The sequence below is a fragment of the Lytechinus variegatus genome, chromosome 10 (assembly GCF_018143015.1).
Source record: "Lytechinus variegatus isolate NC3 chromosome 10, Lvar_3.0, whole genome shotgun sequence".
In the NCBI taxonomy this organism is placed as follows: Eukaryota; Metazoa; Echinodermata; class Echinoidea; order Temnopleuroida; family Toxopneustidae; genus Lytechinus; species Lytechinus variegatus.
In genome coordinates, this window is record NC_054749.1 from 29,294,020 (window position 1) to 29,317,252 (window position 23,233).

General features: G+C 35.4%; 2 protein-coding genes across 2 annotated transcripts; one reads left to right on the top strand and one right to left on the bottom strand.

Annotated features, from left to right (window-relative positions):
* The first annotated feature begins 1,873 nt into the window (after positions 1-1,873).
* LOC121422205 (low-density lipoprotein receptor-related protein 4-like) lies at positions 1,874-9,635 on the top strand. The gene is made up of 7 exons (XM_041617110.1): positions 1,874-1,929; positions 2,542-2,622; positions 4,207-4,308; positions 6,203-6,604; positions 7,236-7,401; positions 7,813-7,934; positions 8,540-9,635. The coding sequence occupies exons 3-7, from the start codon at positions 4,287-4,289 to the stop codon at positions 8,845-8,847; spliced, it is 1,020 nt and encodes a 339-aa protein (XP_041473044.1). The 5' UTR covers positions 1,874-1,929; positions 2,542-2,622; positions 4,207-4,286; the 3' UTR covers positions 8,848-9,635.
* A 1,781-nt stretch (positions 9,636-11,416) lies between these two features.
* Positions 11,417-19,148, bottom strand: LOC121423065. The gene is made up of 6 exons (XM_041618340.1): positions 18,894-19,148; positions 18,368-18,556; positions 17,917-18,153; positions 13,627-13,789; positions 13,067-13,185; positions 11,417-12,448 (listed from the first exon to the last, which is right to left on the bottom strand). The coding sequence occupies exons 2-6, from the start codon at positions 18,552-18,554 to the stop codon at positions 12,144-12,146; spliced, it is 1,011 nt and encodes a 336-aa protein (XP_041474274.1). The 5' UTR covers positions 18,555-18,556; positions 18,894-19,148; the 3' UTR covers positions 11,417-12,143.
* Between the last annotated feature and the right edge of the window lie 4,085 nt (positions 19,149-23,233).

Sequence of the window (23,233 nt, forward strand, 5' to 3'; positions counted from 1 at the left end):
TAAACACTTAATTAAAAAACGTATAGATCAATACAGGTAGCATATGTATGATTAATTTGATCACACCAATTTCAAACCGATTTTGAGAGAGAGGAGAAGGGGGGGGTAAGAGGTGGAGACAAGATAGATAACTGCAAAGAGGATACGATGTAGATGGAGAGAGGGAGAGTAGTATGGATGAGAGGCGGGGGAGTGTGCTCTAGTATTGTATCGAATTAGTGACATGTTATGCATGCTTTGTTACTTTTATGCATGAAAACTGTCCTCGGAAATAGGTCAATTTATACACTTTCACTTAAACTGAAGGACTGCGTCTTGCACGTTTCATCATTATCAATGTTTAAGTAGACAATTTCTCATCTTGTACTGACCTGATGTGATAAACATTATGATAGTTACATAATTCCGTCATTTTTGATCGGGACGGTAGGAGTTATGAACGACTTTCTGGGGATGAAGGTTTCAAAGTGGGTAAGTATAAACAAGTTAATGATTTTCGATTGAACCATTGCATGATCATGGTGATTATACCCGATTGTATTGTACCATATATCTGCATTTTTGTGCTTCATTTCCCTTTGTTTCAATCCATATATCTAAATATGTCAAAACTGTATACACGCAAACACACCCACACACGCGCGCCTACGCACACACACTCACACATCCAACCCACCCACACACACACGCCTGAATGAACTCTTGAAGTGATCAATACCTAATGTAGCAATATGCGTTGATGAAACATGAAAAAGATATCAAATGTCACCATCATGTTTGCTTTGTTTGTTTCTTTTTATTTAACCATGCAAAATCCAATTAACATCAATAACCCATATGGTTCCATGACATTTGCTCCGACGACAATTGCTCCGATGGAAAATTCGCACGTTAAGCTAAACATAGAACGTAACATCTAAAGCTAAATAACCCCCAAATCCTTATCTTTACGGTTACAATTCGTAATTCCGAAGGTTCATAATTTCGAAACACGTAAATTGCCTATACCTCGATGTTCGTTAATCCGGAAACGTACAAGGGTTCGTTAATCCGAACATTTGTGGCGTTATTCCGAAGGTTCGATAATCCGAAAACGAAATAAGGCTCGATGTTCCGAAGGTTCGTTAATCCGAAAACGAAATAAGGTTCGTTGTTCCGAAGGTTCGTTAATCCGAAAACGAAATAAGGTTCGTTGTTCCGAAGGTTCGTTAATCCGAAAACGGATTAATCATTTTGTTTTCGGACTAACGAACCTTCGGAATTACGAACCTCATTTCGTTTTCGGACTTACGAACCTCAATTCGTTTTCGGATTAACGAACCTTCGGAATTACGAACCTTCGGAAATACGATCCTTCGAAATAACGAAGCTTCGGAATTACGAATGTATGCGATCTTTATATTATTCTGAACCAAAAATTCTATTACAGTCCTAACTCTAACCCTAATGCCCTCCGAGACATCAAGACCGGAGCAATTGTCGCAGGAGCAATTGTAGTGTCACCACCTATAGTTTTACATTAATTTGCAGATTGGTGTCCATAGTAGGAAGCACAAACAAAAATTGTTTATGCCTAGAAACACTTTCCTGTCAAAAATAGCTGGCCCACTATACACAATGTTATAGATGTCAGCATTATCACGTTAAAGCGTTTTATTGCTTTATGTTTAGACTGGTTGCATATCTGCTCCTACCTGGCCCCTTTACACCTAAAGTCCGTCAAGAATACAATTTAGGAAGCAGGATAGGGAATATTTAAATCTATTAAATCTATAAATGATACGGTATATTACAATCACTTGTGTTATTGATTTTGGTATTCTTGTCATCTTATTCAATTTTATAATACCTGATTTTAACAGGGCTCTGTGTCTCCCCAGCAGATAAGATGTTGTGTATTTTATCATACCGTCCTCATCGTCCTCATAGGTAACCTACATCTACGTAATTCTCTACTTTTATCTGTTCGACTCGAATCGATTTCACTTTCTTCAACCTTTTGTTTTCTTATAATGACATCTATGATATTTTCACCCTTATTGATATGCTGTATTTAAAGAAAAAATAATGCCGTCTTCGGAAGGTCCAGAATTAATGCCAGTATTGGCATAATTGGTGATGAGATCTTATTTAATGAAAATGTCATTACTTTACCTTGAACTAGGCCCTTGAGTACATGCAGTGGAATGTGAAAAGTAACCACTATTGATGAAAATTCTATGTAAATGATAGGGTAAAAACTTAATAAATCTATACACGATGAACAACACAAAAGGTCTATAGCATAAATAGGTCAATAAAGAAACGTTAAAACGAAACGATGCGATAAAACAGACAAGGTTTAACTGTTATTCATTGCTGAAATTACAATGAAAGCTATTAAAACTGAGTCAAATGACAAAAGATCACTAACAAGATATCTTGTCATCAGAAATACAAATGTACAGAGATAAAAATAAAATCTTTGATATAACATAAGAAATTGATATTGAGTTGATATAAAAGTTATCAATATTTTCATATTTTGTTCTTTATTTACAGCTTTGTCCATCACTGATGCCACTGGTTCATCCGTGTCCTGTAGTTATGAGACATCCGGTCGAAGGAAATGCAAATTTTCAGGTCACTCTCCACTAATATTCTTATGAAAATATTCTTAGATAAATCAAACTTTATATATTTCAAAACATACACATTCTCATATTGCTGAATTTCCTTATAATATAACAATATACAATATTCCTCTAAAAAAAGAAAAAAAAAAATATTTAGCTGTTGCCATAGGTGAAAATTTAAATTGGAACGAAAATTTAAATCGCAACGAAGATATACGTTGTACAACTACCAATATCTCGAGAAACGTCGGTTTACTATACAAAATGAAACACATAATTCCACATACAACCCTAGTCACACTATGCACTTCATTATAGCTTATATATCGTATCGCAATATAGTATGGGTATCGTGTGAAAAAACTAATATTAATACAATATACTTACTACAGAAAAAAAACATTCGAATTTGTACTGATTCGCACACAAACCCATTATTCCATATTCTAAAGACTCTGACAGTATTTGACATAAATTCACTTCAAAGTTTATTGCCCATGTTCAAGTACGTAAACAACGTACTCCCACTTACATTCCACAATTTTTATACTAAGAACACATCTATTCATTCATGCATGCCCTATACTCTTCCAATTTTCATTCAATCAACCCAAAATTGCTTATTGCGCAGAAATCGATAAGACACCATGTTCCCGATTTTTGGAACTCTCTTCCAGATTATATAAAATAAAATGCTCGTCTCTTTAGTCATTTAAGGTTAACGTTAGATCCTTGTTATCATCAGAGTATTTGAAGTTAATTTTCTGTATCAACATCAGCATATATCAACATAATCATCAGCATCAGCGCACACGGTAACCATCAACAACATCTTCATGGTCTTCATATTCACCCCAACTTCACCATTGTCACCACCATCATTATCTTTATCATCTTTATCTTCATTATTCAAATTATGAACTGATATTTTCAATTCTGCTGTATAGAGGTATTATCAATTTTAATTAGTTTTGAATATAGGGTTGTCATTTTTATTTCAAGCAATTTGCTTATGATGACAATCCTTCTCCTTCAAATTATGTTTTTCTTATAATTTGGTAGGAGATCATATTTGTATAGAATTATATTCTGTTATCAAATTTTTTTTCTCTGTGATGCAGGCCAAAACAGTTTTTAATATATTATGATTGTTATGCTGTTGAAAGATGTATTATACGAATGATTTTGAATACAGAATAAACCAATCAAATCAAATCAAATTATCACCAACAATACATAAAAGGACTCTCGGGTCAAACCCAATATGTTACCAGAAGACGAAATTCTATGCAAAAAGGGATTCTGTTTGTAGCCTTGTTCACCGTTTTAAGAATCAGAATACATATTTCTCCTCTTTCTTAAGGAAATAATCCGTCTCTCTCTACAAGATGTTGCGGTGGGTATATGTTTATATATGACAACTGTGACGATCTAGCTCAACCGACGCTAAATGGAGAGAATCATTTGAATAGTATTATTGTGATATAATTATTATCATTGTCAGAATTTTCAAATTGACTATCGTAGCTGCAAAGAAAAAGAGTGAAGTGGCCACCCTCTATTTTATTACCATTTCGTATTTAATTCACAGAGTGTCTCAAGACAGGTTGTCCGGGATCGTGGTGTGAAAATGAGGTAGGCCACCAGCCGTTGACTAACCACGCTCGACAAATGGGACAAAGATGTTGGCGAAGTAAGAAACATGCAGTTCTATACTAAACGTGTGTTATTGACGTCCGTCATTAAATAGTTGAAGCGTTGCGAACATCAAATGCTTTATTGGCTTATGCCATTTGCTGTTCTATCTGTGAATATTACATTGATGATGCTGTAAGCACTACGTATCATTGGCGTTTTTCATGTTTGATGAAGTCAAATATTATGATTTCTTAAAATGATTGCGTGTATCAGGGGCGGATCCAGCTTTCGCCGATAGGGGGGGGGGCGAAAAATATTTTCATCAACTTTTTTTCGATTGGCCGCTATAATCTGATTTTTTTTTTTTGGGGGGGGGGTTCAGGGGGTAGTCCTAACTAAAGACTGAAGTCTTAATTATATGTTAGTTGTTCTAATATATAATGCGAACGCGAAGGGCGAGATAAATTCTTTGATAATAAATGTCCTTAGAACTGAAGATTCTGAGCAGTTTTTATAATCATGAACAAAGATAAGTATCCAACTAAACAATGCGAGCGCGAATCGCGAGCCGAAATTTTATCATAGTAACGTGAAAAGGGACTCAATTAGGACTCTTTATTAATGAAGAGGATACAAATATCACCAATTAAATAATGATAGTGCGAAGCGCGAGCTCAAAATATTTAATATTCCGACCTGAAAACTGGACAGTCTAAGCGCGTTTTTATTTAAATAAACAAGCTGTGTGTCTCAAACAATTAAATGCGAGCGCGAAGCACGAGCTTAATTCTTTTGTATACTGACATAATAAATAAGCATTCTGAAAAATTTTGGAAAGAATTTCCAAACAGGATAGGTATCTCACAAATCAAACAATGCGAGCGCGTAGCGCGAGCTGAAAATTTTAATATAATAATTTGTGTAAATCAAACAAAATAATGAAAGCTTGATGTGCGAGCTAAAATATTGTATGCAAATTCATTTCAGAACTGGATATAATTATGAAGTGTCATTTAATCCTCTTAAACGGGATTAATTACACAGGCAATGCGAGCGCGAAGCATGAGCGAAAATTTTTATAAAAAGTCTGTTTTTTCAATTTTTTCCCTCATCTTTTTCTTGTTTCCTTTCGGGGTCGGGCCGGCCGTTACGAGGCTGTAAATTGCACATCATGGGTATAATACCTCTTTCTTACTTTTCTTTCTGTTTTTCGTAGTTATTATTAAGATATAGAGTACACTTTTTTCTACAGGTTGTCAAAAAATAGGGGGGGGGGCTGGGGCCGGGTCGGCCCCCTCCTGGATCCGCGCCTGTGTATTCAGGGGATTTTTTGTGAATTCAAAAGAGGGCTAACAATTAATGCATGACGCGATGGATCATTTGCATTTTTTTACAAGTACAAACATTCTTTAAGATTCTGTACTTTGAATCTATTTTAAATAAAGACACTACTGGTTGAACTGTTTCATTAAACCTATTAGACATAATAAAGAGAAATTCCAGTAGTTGCAGTAAACACTGATTTCATGAGAAAGTCTGTAAAACAAGGCTTAATTGTCAGTATATCATCGAGGATCTAGATCTGGTACGGTTACAATAAGTAAACTTTGTGAATCTTGAAATCTACGCTGAAAAATGTTCACCCTAAGATCCCCAACACAGATAAGCGCACGTGGGACAATGTATGATTATTGCTTAGAGCGTCCGATCTCGGGCCCGACGCTCTACCCGAATCCTGTGCTTATTTACTGATTTCTCAGCAATTACAGAATTTCTTCCAGAATCCTTTGGCACATGCGTTTTATTTATACAAACAGACACTTTGGTGGTCATTTCATTGGATTCTGTACGAACTCATTTTGATATCGTTACCAAAACTAGCATTTACCTTTAATCTCTTTTTAACAAGTTAACTATTATTGACTATTTTATTGTTATGCATTTGGTAGAGAAAACAGAAAGTTTAAGGACAATAAGCACGTCAACTCGAGAGGAGACGTCTGACACCCCCACGATGACCCAAGGAAGGTCAACTGAGGAGATCACAACCACATTTCAAAGTACATCGGTAAGCCCACTACCGACGCAATATGATCAAACAACAGCCACCCAAGTTCCAGGCAACCTCGTGACCAAAATACTGATAACCGATGCACAGAAAAAGATATATCTGGCAGATCTATCGACCTTCACTTTCCAAGTTCATATATCTCTTGAAGGTGAACCGTGGGATATTGATTTTGATGAGACGGGACAAAAGATCTACTGGACTGATATATCAGATAATGGCTTATGGTGTGCAGACATCGATGGTTCCAATGCCGTGAGGATAAGGACAAGCACATATGATGGTAAGTTGTGTGTAAAATTACATGACTTTTTGCATGATAGTGCGAGTAGTGTAGGTGTAAATTCATGATTGGTCTTCTGGTGAACATTAAGGGCACTCCCATCCCAATTTTGAGCTCTTTTTAGGTCTCTTCTACCAAATAAAACCCGAAGAGCAGTAGACCGGAAATATACTTCTTCTGAATTGACTATAGCTTATTTTTCAAAACGCCTAAATACATTCAATAACGTCCAGAATTAAATCTAGATGAAATAACTGCAATAAACATAATATTTGATGTATTATTCCGCATAGCACAAATGCCCAATAAATCTAAGTAAATATTCATGAATATTAGAAAATTGTGAATGTTAAAATAGTTTTAACTATGTTATGCGAGTCACCCCATCACTTCCGCTCCCTATCATCGTAATGTTTCCCTTATTTGGGACAACTTACTGAATATGGAAGAAAAGGTATTTCATTTGCCTTTACATTTACTAATCAGGCAAAATCTTATTTGCAAAAAGAATATGCCTTGTGACCTTTGTGAATATTACACGGGAGTGTGTGCCGTAGATCATGCAGATATACTACTTTTCCTATCTTCATGATATTACGTCTTTAATACAATGTTGGTCAACTTGTTGCAGGCCCTAAAGGTTTGGCTATATCCCAAACATCTCGTCAGGCTTTTTGTGCATATGAAGGTAGTCATGTCGTAACTGCTACCGACCTTAATAGCCCAGGCTCTGAGATGGTAATTATAAATCCTACAGGGGACAATCCTAGGGCTATCGTAGTTGACGACGAACAAAAGTAAGTATTTATTTTGATAATATCGCATATGGGACGGCAACTTTTTATTGTTCATTCCATCATCTATTCAAATTGAGCAAGATTTATTTTCTACAATCGTATGGATAAGAAAGTAATATATACAGGAACGATAAATTGGGCTATAGAAGAATGATAACCAATTTAACAGGTTTGAAAAAACTAGAAAAAAAAACATTCAATTATTTTTTTTATTTATTCAATTAATAATGAAATCAGAAGAAAAGATGCATAGTCATTTTCAAAATCTCCTACATTTTCTGTATATTTTCCCCGATAGCTTAAAGATTTTTCTATACGAATTTTGTATAGTATTTCTTTTTTTTTTTTTACTAAAGCATTACCTTACTGATTTCGAAGATTGAATCAAACTTATATATATTTATTCATCAGCGTAATTTATTGGACACGTACCAAAGGTATAGACAAGGCAGGGAAGGACGGCAGCGGAAAGTCAGAAGTATACAACAATGAAGATCTTTCGGATATAGACGGACTCTCCGTTGATGTCTCAGGTCAGATCAATCATCTTGAGAGAGAAAGAGGAAGGGAGGCAGGGCAAATGGGTATTTTGTGTATTCAAAAATTATGTTCTTCTACATGTACATGATCTCTATTGCATTACGTAATATTTTGACTTTCAGTCGGTTGGTGATGTCAAAAGCGCATTGTAACATCCACTTGCATACAGACGCCTTCTACAACGCATTAATTCCTTTGAAAATGCAAGCCATATCACATTGGACAGACTGGAGGTCATTGTTGAAAATTGGTGAACTGGGACACCAGTCTTTGCTAATTGCAAATTGCAAATTGCAAATATGTCGTTTGTCAAGAGTCAAGGACGACACCGATGTTTTGATTCACCGATTTTCGACAAAGGCTTCTTTGTTATGAAGGGCTTACGACAAAAAAATATATCAGCGTTATATAAAGCGTCTGGGAAGTGATTGCTAAAATTCCCCAATTACTTCATCAACAACTGCCAGACAATTATCCCTACAGCCAATGGGAAGTTGATACGCTGTAACTGTTGATATGTCTGAATTCGAGATTAAGAGATTTGTAGTTTCCTGGTGATTTTAATAGGTGAATGTGTATCTTATTTTCTGCATTGCAGGTCAAAGACTCTTGTTTTCCGACAGTGGTAGTAAAAAGGTATTCATCTTGAACTTGAATACGAACTCAGTTACCGAACTGACAAGTTCATATGAGCCCAGTGATATCGCCTTCTTCAACCAAAAATTATATTTATTGAATATCAACCCGACGGCTATTTATGAAGTCAACAATTTGGATACATCCCCGACTTTTGTACAGCATGCGACATCAGCATACACGGCTCCACGGCGCATGCACATTCAAACTGTCATCGTGTCAAATTTAGAGGGGGAGTCGGAGGAGGAGGAAGAAGAAGTTGATGATTAACTGACAGCAGTTACGTCAGAATAAGACTTTTAAAGCCGCTATCCGATAACCAATGATATGGTTATCAAAAACAGCTACTGTTCACCTTCGATACTATAGCGACACAGTTTCATGGTACATTGGTAACTGTAGCATAGATTTCTAACAAAAACCAAAATAGTATGTAATCTTTGATTATATTTGCAAAAGGACTTAATGATTGGCCAATTTATTTTTTGCGCCACATAGATATTATCAAAGCTTACATGTTAACCGATTTAGTACTGAACACTATTCTCCCGTCACATATGCCAAATTTTAGAAGAAATATTTCATGCTGTATAATGATACTAGTCTTTGAAAGGAATGCGACAAAGTTTCTCACAATTTCTTCTCAAAATTATATGTATTATTTAGCTCAAGTTCGAACTACATGTAAACCTGTGAAAGGTTTTCATTTGAAGTAAAAGAAAATCAGAAATATGGTATACAGGTACATAAATCATTCATTAATTCATTATTCGTAAATTAGCGTTTTACTATATATTACTGCTTCATAACTTCCACAATTAAACAAAAGATAAAGTTATATTGTTAAGGAAAAACATTAATTTTCATGAAATTTGGCAAATATAGAAACCTACATTATAATTCATGATAATTTATGGATTAACTAAGTTTAGGGACTTGCCTTTTATACAAGCTCTCTTCAATAATTTGTTATGAAATGTCTTTGTTCTGTATTTTGAACATGTACGTGCACTCTTACTTCGATAAAAAATATTTTGTTGAACGGAAATAAATCTAATCTAATCTAACAAAGATATGAAATTAGTCTTCTATGAAAGGTCATAGGATTGCAAAGCTGTCGAACCCTGTTCTAGTCGTAAAAAAGTGCGATCATCAGGTTTCAAACCAGTTATCACAGTCGATCAATCAGGGGAGCATTTCATTAAAGGACATGTCAGACGTTTTATCTGACAAGTCCCATTTTATCCGACAGTTACCATAGTTACAGTGCTTCTCAGCCAATCAGAATCAAGGAAAGATGTCAGATCTGACAACTTGTCGGACAAAAATGTTGATGAAACGCCCCCGGGTTATTGGCTTTAACATGAACATATGTTGCGAGGCATTGAAATTCTACTCATTAATTCCAAAATGACATCAATTGCCATTAAAAAACTTTTTAATAGTCTTTATTGATCGGTCAATTCAAAAATCCATGATCAGTCGCATTACACTTTTACATGCCTTTTCTAATACTTGATGCTGTCAGTTTTACAGGGGTTCTGTCAAGTTTATATTGTCATACAATTTATCTTGACAACTGAGGCTTTAAACGATAACACAGCTACCACGTAGGCTAGGGTGCACTGGATGCAACTGCACCCTTCAGCTAAGGCAGAGGAGTTCCGACACTGATAAGAAAAACGAAATTTATAACACCTTCTTCTGCTTTCAACAGCTGGTATCCAAACTTTTGTTCCACCTCCCCAAGATGTGCACCTCCCAATGCACAAACCAGCCTACGCCCTTGTACAGATAGGTTGCATGCTAATATTGTGGACGCCGCGACGTCCCAAAAATCGCTAAGTGGCAATACACAAAAAGGACATGGAAAAATGACTGATTACTTTTTTATATACAGTGCGTATCAAAAAAAGTTTACACTTTGAAAAAGCCCTGGGAATTAAAAAATATACAACATGTGGGAAATTTTTTCACATATAATCTTGGGTTTGGGTCTCATCTATCCAATGAAAGTAAAAGTTTTACAGAATGTTACACTTGAATGAGCACTGTCCATTTTTGTAAAGCTCGCAGAAATCTGTTTGCGCAGAAATGCTCTTTTTCACGCTGTGTCAAGGGGAAAGGCAGAAATCAAACTTACCCTGCGAAACATTTCTCATACATTTCCCTTTCACTTTTAGTCAACTGAATAAAACTGATACATTCAAGCATTTTGTAACATTTTTGCCACCAAAATTGAAATTTCAAACACTTAGTAAGCACATCATTTACCATTTTTGTGCCAGCTGGATCTGAGGACATAACTGAATCTGAACAAAAGTTTATATCAGACATCTCCAGCATTTTTTCACTAAGGTTTTATCATTTAAAGTGGGTTTACGTTTCATTTTTCATTTAATACTTTCTCCACACTTTTCCTAAGCTTGACAATGATTAACAATATATATGAAAATCAAACCTAAGCCACTTCATGGAAATCACAGCTCACTGTAAAGCAAATATCGTCACGATGGCCTTTGTGTGTGGGGGAGTGGGGTGGGGCGTCAGGCACCCTTCGAAGTGTTTTTGGCAAGTTAAAAAAGGTAAAAGATATCTTCAAATCAATTTTACTAGCTAAATTCCATGTGTTCTTTATAATTAAGGTATACTTTTATTCGCATAATTATTTCAAGGTTCTGCGCAAAACATTTTTCACTAACTTTTCAAAAGTAAGTGGTGCTCACTCAAGCGGAAATATTTTTCGACAGTTATATCGTCATTTGCTTAAATGGATCTGTACCAATGTTAAAATGTGGAAAAATCTTCAGGATATTACAAATGTATAATTTTACAGGACTTTTTCGATGTGTAAACTTTTTTGATACGCACTGTATATAGTTCTTTCAAATAAAAACAATTTTACCAGTTTCCATACCTGCAAAACCTTACATATATACATATCGCTTGAGACATTTGAATTTGGGAAGCAACTTCCAGTTTCTTTTGTGGATATAAAAACTCCGGTCTGTCGCATTACGGTCAGTCGCGTTACACTTTTCTGACACCACAAATTTGACATTTTCAAAACCCTTCCTGTAACTTATATTAAAAAAAATGAAGCGATGTAAAATGATGATGACCTTCAGATTATCAAACTGAAATTTTACAGAACAATAGTTTCCTGTTGAATTGAAATGAAGAAAAAATATATATATACTGTATGTAGTTCCATGCATGTATGGTTCGGATTCCCCTATAGGGAGATGCGTATGAAAAAAATTGAAACTGTTTATGATCACCCTTTGTATTTATTAACTTCCATATGAATTTTGGTAGAAAAGTTGGATCCAGATTTGAAATAGATTTTGCTTGGAATCCCCCATATACATAATACATAATCTTATAGAATATTACAAAAAATAACATAACGTAATTGCAATAGGACACCATGAGTTACATAAGTTACAGAATATAACATTTAAATAATGTATTTGAATAACTAGTTAAATACCTAGTCTAAAAAATACAAAATATAACATGAAATTAATTTGCGGCGAAGCAATCGAAATGAGTATTAAAAATACTTAGAACTGGCCGATGAATATCCCGACCGGATCGTCTAATGAATCAACCGCGGTGAACTGCAAATCGCGAGAGTCCTTGGTGTAGTTCATCATGCAGAAGACGCCTGGGTTTGCACCGGCTGCGGCTGCATCACCGGACGTCGTGAGAAACATGTCCCGGTCATATACGCTCAGCTGTGTCACAAAGGGGAAGTCAAGGGCTGGAAAAGACGAGGTAAGTTCGACGACATTGTCGGGTTCACTGAGGTCGATGTAGAATACTCGGTGAATAAGAGTGTCTAGGAAGGCGATGACCGTAGTTGATCCTGGTAAAAAAAGAAGGTTTTAACATTGGTAAAAAAAGAGAACATTATTATTAAAAGGTAGTATTTTGTCTTCAGCATAAGGTAAATGATATTTACAGTTACGGTTATCATGACTGCAAGCCGTATAGTCCAACAGGTATAACATGAACAGGAATCGCGTACAGAATAAACGTTTATTCACATTTATCAATGATATCAACGATAGACAATTTATGTCTCCGTAGGGTACCATCATCATAATTATCTTTGTTTTTGTCTAGGTAGGCAAAGGATGGCTCTTTGTGTGTTGCACACATTTGACAAATTGCTTCAGTTCAAACATAACACGTGTCCTGGAATGTACAGATGAATTATCTGTAAACTTCTAAGAATTATTTGGGATGTCAAATAAGAAATTTTTGACATTCTGAAGTTTTGCTTAATTTCATAAAGCACTTATATGCATATCCTGGTCTATATGCAAATGAGGGAACTGACGACGTCACTCACTTTTTCTTTTGAATTTCATGACATGAAATATGAAATAAACCAAGTCTCGATTACTCTATTTTCTCTATTAATCATATTTAATTTATTCCTTCAAACTTTTTTTTTAACTTTCATAACATCAACCTTTACCTGAATCAACAGCAAGTCCTGTAATGTTTCTAAGTTCAGGGTTGTGGTAGATTGTTTGTCGCCTTAATGAAACGAGGTCTATTCTTTCAATTCCACCGTCACGTGACCAGTAAAGGGACCTAGATAGATATAATTTTAATAAGAATAAACACTTTTTTAAAAAAATTTGAGTTAATATTACGTACATATGGATGGAGTTCTTTTTATTAGGCATTATGGAAAAGTTCTTTTTAACTTCTTTGAATCCAATAAAGCACGGGCAAGCGCCTCTCCCAGTAGCTTTCTTGATGGTCATCTGCACTTTTTTCTATTATGACGATTTGTCAAAAACACGATTCCTGATGACTTGACTAAAAGATGCCTCTGATATTTTTCTTAAGGTGCCTATTACATGTTTCTACAAAAGTTAAATGTATCATCGAAATTTCAATCGGCTAATTAATTGACTTTCCATCTCGATATGGAATATTCTACCTGCGTTACAAATCATTTTCAATTAAATAAATTGCAACCGTGCAATAATACCATCACCAGTTACATATATATTTGTTAATGCAAACCTTCTTGATTTATCAATGGCGAGTGCTCTTGGTTTTGGTGTGTACATAATTAGTTCCTTTTCACATTTTGGATATCCAAGATGGAGTCTTGTAATCTTATTTGACTCAGAGTATGCGCAGTACATCAATCCACCAGACTCGATGTATGATATGCTTACAGGCTCTGTTGGAATTAAAGAATAGGAATGCAAGAACGTTATAGGTGAGTAACATAAAATATGATAAACTCAAGAGTTTGTGTATTGGGCATGTTGGGTGGTAACATCGAGTCAGGTTTGCCCATATTTCTTGAGATACCAGATACAGAAATTTAGGAACCTGTTAAATAAGACTAGATATTTCTATGACCTAGAAATTTGTTGTGTGGGATGTTAAAGGTCATTGGTTCAAAACTTTCCAGTCGCCCCTCGGTATATATATATATGTATATATATTGTAAAGAAATGGATGAAGAGAACAATGGTAGGCGTAGCTTAAATCAAGGTTCCCCAGAGCTATCTACCCTTTTTTGGAAAAATTGGTGATGCCGAAAAAATGTCTCTGCCGGGAATCGAACCCGGGCCCCCAGCTTTGAACGCCGGTGCCTTAACCACTAGACCACAGAGACGGGTTAATGGCTAGGGCGAACCCAATCCGATTGACCGTCAGATAGACAGATTTTCGACACTATACCAATTATAATTTCCTTTGTCGGGTGAAGGTGGGTTTAGAACAATGACAAGCCGCCATGCCTGAGCTGGATCAAAGCTATTGCTTCGATACAGTACATATATGGGAGAAGAAATACAAATGTGTAAAGTTATACATGTACAACAGCTTTTGGCAACTCTTTTTTATTTAAATATTGTAAAGAAATGGATGAAGAGAACAATGGTAGGCGTAGCTTAAATCAAGGTTCCCCAGAGCTATCTACCCTTTTTGGAAAAATTGGTGATGCCGAAAAAATGTCTCTGCCGGGAATCGAACCCGGGCCCCCAGCTTTGAACGCCGGTGCCTTAACCACTAGACCACAGAGACGGGTTAATGGCTAGGGCGAACCCAATCCGATTGACCGTCAGATAGACAGATTTTCGACACTATACCAATGACAAGCCGCCATGCCTCAGCTGGATCAAAGCTATTGCTTCGATACAGTACATATATGGGAGAAGAAATACAAATATGTAAAGTTATACATGTAAAGTTATACAGGGTCTCGGGTTCGATTCCCGGCAGAGACATTTTTTCGGCATCACCAATTTTTCCAAAAAGGGTAGATAGCTCTGGGGAACCTTGATTTAAGCTACGCCTACCATTGTTCTCTTCATCCATTTCTTTACAATATTTAAATAAAAAAGAGTTGCCAAAAGCTGTTGTACATATAACTTTACACATATATATGTATATATATATATATATATATATACACAACAAAAAAAGTAAGTCCCCCCTAAATCAAACTGCTGTAACTTTTGAACCGAATTATTTTGAGATATGATATTTCATGGGTGGTTTTATACACTCATTAAGCAACTCCTGGGGAAAAATGAGATTGATCGGTTGAGTCATGCATGAGTAATTAAAGATTGAATTAAAAATGACCATTTTTGAAAGTCACAAGAGTCGTTTCTCAGATTGTGCAAATACAAAGTTGGGCAAAAATTGTTTTTGGGTGAACTTTATAGTGTTATGCTGTTTTACTATCCATCATTTAACCATTTCAGACCAAATTTTGATATCGTATGTTCATGGTTGAGTGAGCACGATGTATTGCAGGGGCCGCGGAAGCGGGGAGGGGGGGGGGGGCTTCACCCCCCCCCCACTTTTTTCCATAAGCAAGTACAAAAATGTAATACGATTGTGATTTTTGGCATGGTCAGTCCCCCCCCCCCCCACTTTGAAAACTGCTCTGCGGCCCCTGTATTGTGACGTGTCATCATAGGGTTTTGGGGGTATTATCTTTTACAACTTGTTAGATCATGTTAAAATTTGAAAATGTTGATGGCTCCCCCGATTATAGGCCCCTCCCCCATTTAAAATTCTGGATCCACCACTGACCTGTCCATACATTCAACTGATCCTGAGAAATTGTTAGGAAAAGATTACATTTATGCAGTTTATAGAGTATTCATTCCTAAATTTTCGAACGTGCTCGCTCAACCATGAAATGGCTAAAGTTCGGAAAGTGTTTGGTGATAGAAATGATGGATGATAAAAACAACAGCAATTAAAGACACCTTTCAAACCAAATTTGCCCCCAATATTCACTTTATTACCCTTTAAAATGAGTCTGTGACATTGAAAATACAAATTTTCCCACTTTGATGCGTGCTCACTCATCCATAAACAAACAAATCGATTTCATTTTTGCACAGAATTCTGCCCATAGGTTGATAAACATTACTGCCAAACGACATTGCTAAAGACAGTCTTGAAAAAAAGTTCCACCATATTGAATAAGGGGTTTACGTATGCTTAAACATATGCACCCATAATGTACACAAGTCTATGAGAGAGAAAGTCAAAATTTTAACAAATATGAAATGAGGGTTTGTTTCATGGACGGTTTTTGTTACTTCTGCCAACAGTTATTTAATGAAACTTCGCACATGGCTTCAGAGTAACACTATCCAAAATGTGCGCACACCAAAATAACCATTCGATTCGGTACAGAGTGGGGCCAAGGCCTTGAACTTTCTTCTCATTTGCATAATTTTCGAATATTGTGTGCTCACTGATGCATTAAACATCGGGATTTTCATAAAAATCAAATCAAATGACATGTGCAAGGAGTTGTATGACAGATATCCATAGTTACAATTGCAGTTTTTCCAATAACGTAAAAAAAGAGCTAATCACATTCCACATGTTCATTCAAGCGTAAATGTTTAATTTGACACCTTTGAATCATTGAAACATGTTAATTGGTCATGAACATAACAAAAAAGTTGAGAAAAGATCATTTTCAGTTAAAAAAATGATACAATACTTGCCTACGATATTTGAAAATCGCATTTTTTGTTTCCAATAAATGTTCATTGAACCGTGAAACGGTGAATATTGTTTGAGATAGTCTTCCCCAAAATAACTGTCATCATATTCTAGCATTTTTTATTTAAAGAAATGTGTAAAAAATCCAATTATAGCAAATTTGGACTTGAGTTTATTCAACCGTGAAATTTAGCTTAAAAATTGTATCGTCTTTTAGAAAGTACCCTTTCCAAGCCTTCTGACTAGTTTTCATGATAAGAATGTGAAATTAGTTCCAATCCAATGGAATCAAAGTCGTGATATTTTGCTTGTGACTTTTGAAAAGTTACATTTTTGCCTTCTGACGGTGCTCACTGAAGCATGACGTAATATACATCCACAACATTTACTCATAGGGTAGCTTATAGAATTACCTACACGCTCATGTAAAAATATATCAAAAACTCGCATTGGTTCGGAAATTATTGATGTTTGTTTAGGGGGGAACTTACTTTTTTTTGTTGTGTATATATATATATATATATATATATCATATGACACGTTTTCAAAGCAGCGATACCTATTATGGCTTGACGAATGACTCCAATGGAATATACGATGAATTAATTATCCGTTTCAACTCAACTCATTATAATGTCGAATACACTGTTAAAACGCTGTTTTTATTTTTAGCGCGTTGTTTAAGCCCGTCACTTTAACAACTACAGTTTAAAAAAGATTAACCAACTGTTTAAACTTTTCAATCAAGATGTTTACAAAGTTTAAAATAATTACAAAAAATAAACAACTTGCTGTTAGAGAGAGGCTTAAGAGTCATATTAATATATGATTATGAATATTGATTTTTTAAATCAAAAAAGCAAGTTCATCAGTGTCTGATATATATGTAACCAATCAGAAGGCTTGGTATAGTTTTGAATCATATAATTCTTGTAAAGCCCAACGTGGTTCTATAAAAAAGTTTATCAAACACATCTAGAACATGTAGAATTGATATCTCTTAACTGCCCTGTTCCAAGGAGCGCCAATAGGGCAATGTATCAACCGCTTAGCAGACGCATTCTATAATGCAGATAATATTTTGTCAAAAACCCTTTATAACAAGGCAGCCTTTGTCGAAAATCGGTGAACTAATAACATCAATTTTTTGTCCGGTCCGAATCTGAAGAAGATGTGCTGTCCATTGCGATTTGACGGCCGGTATTTTCAATGAATTTTGAAAGTTGCATAGATCGTCTTCGAAATGGATGCTAAAGTACGCTATTATTGATTATCATTCATATTCCTTCTGATGAGCAGTGATCCTATCAATCAACATACCTTCGAACAATCCCAAGGAATATATCCTAGGGTATTCACCCAACAGGTTCGAGCCGTGGATTCGGTTGGTCTTAAGATCTGTCCAGAACACCCGAAAGTTGGAAGTGCTTATCGTCATTCCAATCGGGTCCACGTATTGGGGAATGGTCAGGTGTGTAGCAAACTGAAGATTAAGAGCACTTCCAACGAAGATTGTCTTCCTCGACCTGTCAAGGACAAGCATTATCGGACCTTCACCTGTTAAGAAAAAAAAAGAGATTTCATGTTTGAATAGCCTATACTATGGCCAAAGAGACTGTTGAGATATTATTCACGATGAAATAATGCATTGTTGTTTCTGGTAAATTGTTTAAAAGAAAAGGAAATATGTATACGCCTACATGGGGATAACGTACGTATTTCTAAACATTGTCTCACGAGTTTATTTGACAGAATATATTCCAGCACCTACCGAGGTGACTGAATACACTAGGTGTTGTCATTGCCTCATACGTTGTCGGAGTCGAATAACCCACCATAGAAGTCATTGTAGTCCAAATCGTCGATGTAGAGACACTATTTGTTGTAATCAACTCTTCGGTCGTCGGCATTTCAGTTGTTGATGTCCCCGCGATCTCAGATGATGTAGTGTTTGCCATTGCTAAAAAAAAAATCGTTACGATTTGAATTTGGAATAAGAAGGGAATAATGAGTAAGTATATGTATACTATGGCATTTTATTTTCGCTTTCGAGTAATCGATACTGATATCCTTTCTTTAAAAAATCAAATATTAAAATATATTCAGTTGCGCTATTGAACTGATGAAATGATTGAAATAAAGATTTAGAAAAAAATACCATAGTTCGTTAATACAATACAGTCGTATTCAAAGCACTATAAATGCATGATGATCTTAATTTGAAAATATACTTTGAAGTGTGTTAAAGAGATATTAATGGTAGAGCAATGAACTTTCCGAATTCCAAAAGCACTTACAAGGCAGCTGACACACGAGAGATCTTGAAATACGTGGAAACCGGATGTTCGCTAAGAAGTCAGGTATGGGACCAGGAACCAGTTGAATGGTCAAACCATCTGGGCCAGTTATGGACCGACAAGGATTTGAGACGATGAAAAGGATCGTGGCATGGATGGGATCCACAGGCGATTCTGGTGTCGTGTCTAGATAGTCATCGACACCGGAGCTACTACCACCTTGGCTTTCTCCTGGCGCGCAGGCACTGGCTATTGGGAGCCCTGGAAGTAGAATCATTGTTATCATGGTAATACCAGGGGGGTGTTTCACAAAGATTTAAGTATGACTTAGGTCGCACTTAAATGTCGACGCGTACATGAAATGCAACGCGCAATCTTATTGATCAATACGCAGTAGTGCGCGTCCTCTTTGCATGATCTGACCAATGCGGTCAAGCCTTTTACACCTCGCGTAACTAGGCACTTAAGTGCGACTCTAAGTCATACTTAAATCTTTGTGAAACACCCCCTGGTTGTCTTTTCCTTGACGTTTATGACTGCATATACCATCCTTTTTAAATGCCTCCGGCCCATGGCGCTCACCCTTTACTAAAACTAATTAATTGCATTTGATCCCAGGGCCCCGTCTTACAAAGAGTTACGATTGATCTGATCAATCGTAACTCTATGGAAATCCATCATTTTCATAATTTGTTCTACATAAAATTGGCACAATGTCCTTTGTACGCAAAGAGAAGCACAGTGAATTTTCAAGAAAATAATGAATGCATGAATACACATCATAGCTAGAAAATACTTTGAACAAACTTGCATAATAGATGTTGACGTTGCTGGCCGTCCATAGTTGCGATTGATTGGATCAAACATAACTCTTAGTAAGACGGGGCCCAGGTGTATTCAGCTTGAGATGCTATTGGTATGGTCGCTTGGAAATAATGATATAATTTTGAAAAAAAAGTTCTATGCAAATTAAGTCCGATATTTTGGGAGAAAACTTAAGTATTTTCGCGCATCCAATTCCTGAAACATGCCGACCAAATGCGGTGTCATTTGGTGGCTGAAGGGGTGGGGGAACGACTTCCAGGTTGCAAGGGACAGATCATGAATAATTTGTACAATCATTCCCATATACAGTGCGTATCAAAAAAAAGTTTACACTTTGAAGAAATCCTGTAAAATTATACATTTGTAATATCCTGAAGATTTTTCCACATTTTATCATTGGTACAGATCCATTTAAGCAAATGACGATATAACTATCGAAAAATATTTTCGCTTGAGTGAGCACCACTTATTTTTGAAAAGGCCATCAAGACGATATTTTATTAACACTGAGCTGTGATTTACATAAAATGAATAAGGCTTGATTTTTATTTTGTTAATCATTGTCAAGCTTGGGAAAAGTGTGGAGAAACAAGTATTATATGAAAAATTAAATGTCAACCCACTTTAAATAGTAAACACTAAGTGAAAAAGTGCTGGAGATGTCTGATGTTAACTTTTGTTCAGATTTAGTTATGTCCTCAGATTCAGCTGGCACAAAAAGGGTAAAAGTTGTGCTTACTAAGTGTTGAAATTTCAATTTGGGTGGCAAAATTTGTTTGAAAATGCTTCAATGTATCTGTTTTATCTTAATTGACTAAAAGTGCAAGGGAAATGTATGAGAAATGTTTCGCAAGGTAAGTTTGCTTTCGACCTTTCCCCTTGACTCAGCGTGAAAACGGGCATTTCTTCGCAAGCAGATTTCTGCGAGCTTTACAAAAATGGACAATGCTCACTCCAGTGTGACATTCTGTCAAAACTTATACTTTCATTGGATAGATGAGACCCTAATCCAAGATTATATGTGAAAAAATTTACCCACATGTTGTATATTTTTTAATCCCCAGGGCTTTTTCAAAGTGTAAACTTTTTTTGACACGCACTGTATAGGGATCAAAGATTAGTTACAATTGTCATTGATTATGATACAAGACTAGCATTATAAATAATGATATTGCTGTCTCATCTCATCTCATTCTTAATTAGAAACTAAAAATATTAATCATGATAATGATTATTAATACTGTAATTCATATCATTATAGGTTCTTTTGAAATATTTGTATACACTATTCTCATCATTATTGTAATGGCTGTTACTTTTATCATTAAACATATCAGTATATTACAGACTAAGATACATCCTCATAATCAAAATACAACAATATTTAACATTTTCATAACACATCAGGGTAATGATAATGATAATAGATTACATAAAGTTCGTTGAACAGAACGTACAAATTAAAATAACTTGTAAATATCAAGTTGCTTGTGTGGGTAAGTACACACATGCATACACCCATATTCATAAGACTAGAAACCCTCCTACCCATACACACCCTCACACACAAAGCCATGCCCTCATGTTTATTATATGCATGCACTTCAAAAAGTACACGGCAACATCGCATTTCAAAACTCCAAATGTGTGGAGATTAGGTGAATAACCAGAAACAAATCATAGCTTAGTGCCCAATTAACAAAAAAAAAATTATTTCTTACAAAGGAATTCCTTTAACATTTTAAATAATTGACGTGTACCCCTCCCATGTTTGTTACGCAATATAAACTATGTGTACCTGCCAGCAAAGATATGGTGATCATCCTCACGAGCATCCACATTTGGAGTTATTCTAAAAACAAATGCAAAGAAACATGCTATTAAAAATTTGAACGTTTATACAAAGCGATTTCTCATGAAATGACTAGCTGAAACTAACATGAAGCACCGACCGGCTAAAGACCTGCAGTCATTAACCAGAGTAATAACCAGCAACCTACGAATGTCATTGAATCAATTTTCGTACTTAACCCCCCCCCCCCCCAAATATCAGACAAAGTAATCATATAGGCCTACAACTGTAGTCTACATTATTGTTTTGTTGTACCACGGAATCTCTTTTTAATTTTCTTTTTTTTTCTATTTAGCATGATCTTTATCAAGAGAGACATTCCAACATCATGTTGTTCTGTTTCGCTTCAATTAAATGCATTTGGCCATGAAATTAAATATATTGGAAACAATAACTAGCACGCCAGGTATTCGTAGCAAACATGGAAAATTATCAATGCTGTCATTGTCCAATATCCTAATATCGTTTTGAAAAGATGTATGTATCTTAACCAATTTCACAAAATGAGGTCGACTCTTGAATGGGGGAAATACAGTAAACATTTTACAAGATCTATATACCAATATGAATTATAATCAATCATGGGTAATAATGGTTTCATTTCATTTTGACGTTGTATTAATTTAGTAGTTACTCCTTAGAACTGTAATAAATCAATAAAATCCATAGTTAGCATGAATGTTAAACCGAATCGATCAATATGACTTTATGTATTTGTGTGCATAATAAATATACCTTGTGTACTTTAATCAATGGATAATGACCAGAAACTTTTAGTTTTATATTTAAACAATATGATTTAGATGAATTGGGGAGAGGTGGGACAAGAGTGGCCGAACTCGCCCAAACGGTATAAACAAACAACAAGAAATTACACAGTGAAAAAAGGATCAAAGTATTGCTTTATTTTACATAGTGTATTAAAAGGTTACAACTGTTCGTCATATTGCGTACTGTACCTTTACTAATATTGGGGTTTCCTTGTTTTAAAAAAAGTAATTATATTGACGATTTTAAAAATAATAATCATAACAATATTTGTCATTTAAAAGGCGCATTTTCGTGTGATGCTAAGCCCATTAATGTCAAAGAAAATGGCAAAAGTGAGGCAGTGTTCAAAATATATCATCAAGCAAATTCGCCAAATGCAAATTTATTTTTTTATTAGATTTCCAACTAACAAACGAAAAGCTCATAATTTTTTTCAGTTTTTGGCATGTTCCAGTTCTCCCGCGTTCCAGCTTTCATTTTTTCAGTTAGTTCTTTGGGCATAATGTCATTAAATGATGAAAAGTGGTACATATTTACCAAATTATAAAAAAACAATGCTGAAATAGTTCTGACATCAAATTAATCACAGAATTTAAAAAATAAAACAAACGTAGTAAATTGCAGGAAATATTACTAAATATAGTAAATCGTAGTAAGTATACTAAAACCAATGAAATCATAGAGTATTTGTTAATAAAAAAATGGCTTTACCTCTGTGTACAACCTCCGCAGCTAAACAAAATAAGTTGCTTACTCTTTCGTCCCCATGTAACGTCTTTCATCAGAAAGAAAAGCTTGTTTCGGGATTGGTGGTGTGGTAGTCGAGGTATATTATCATTTCAAATTCTCATTAGGAAAATGGAAAAGGCGTATGGTCGTGTCCCCCTCTTTT

Coding starts and splice junctions, on each gene's coding strand:
- LOC121422205 (XM_041617110.1), top strand. CDS start 4,287: ATGGGACAAAGATGTTGGCGAA. Junction 4,309..6,202: donor GGGACAAAGATGTTGGCGAA/GTAAGAAACATG, acceptor TGCATTTGGTAG/AGAAAACAGAAAGTTTAAGG. Junction 7,402..7,812: donor GTAGTTGACGACGAACAAAA/GTAAGTATTTAT, acceptor TTTATTCATCAG/CGTAATTTATTGGACACGTA.
- LOC121423065 (XM_041618340.1), bottom strand. CDS start 18,554: ATGGCAAACACTACATCATCTGAGATCGCGGGGACATCAACAACTGAA. Junction 18,154..18,367: donor TAGTGTATTCAGTCACCTCG/GTAGGTGCTGGA, acceptor TTTTCTTAACAG/GTGAAGGTCCGATAATGCTT. Junction 12,449..13,066: donor AGGACTTGCTGTTGATTCAG/GTAAAGGTTGAT, acceptor TTTTTTTACCAG/GATCAACTACGGTCATCGCC.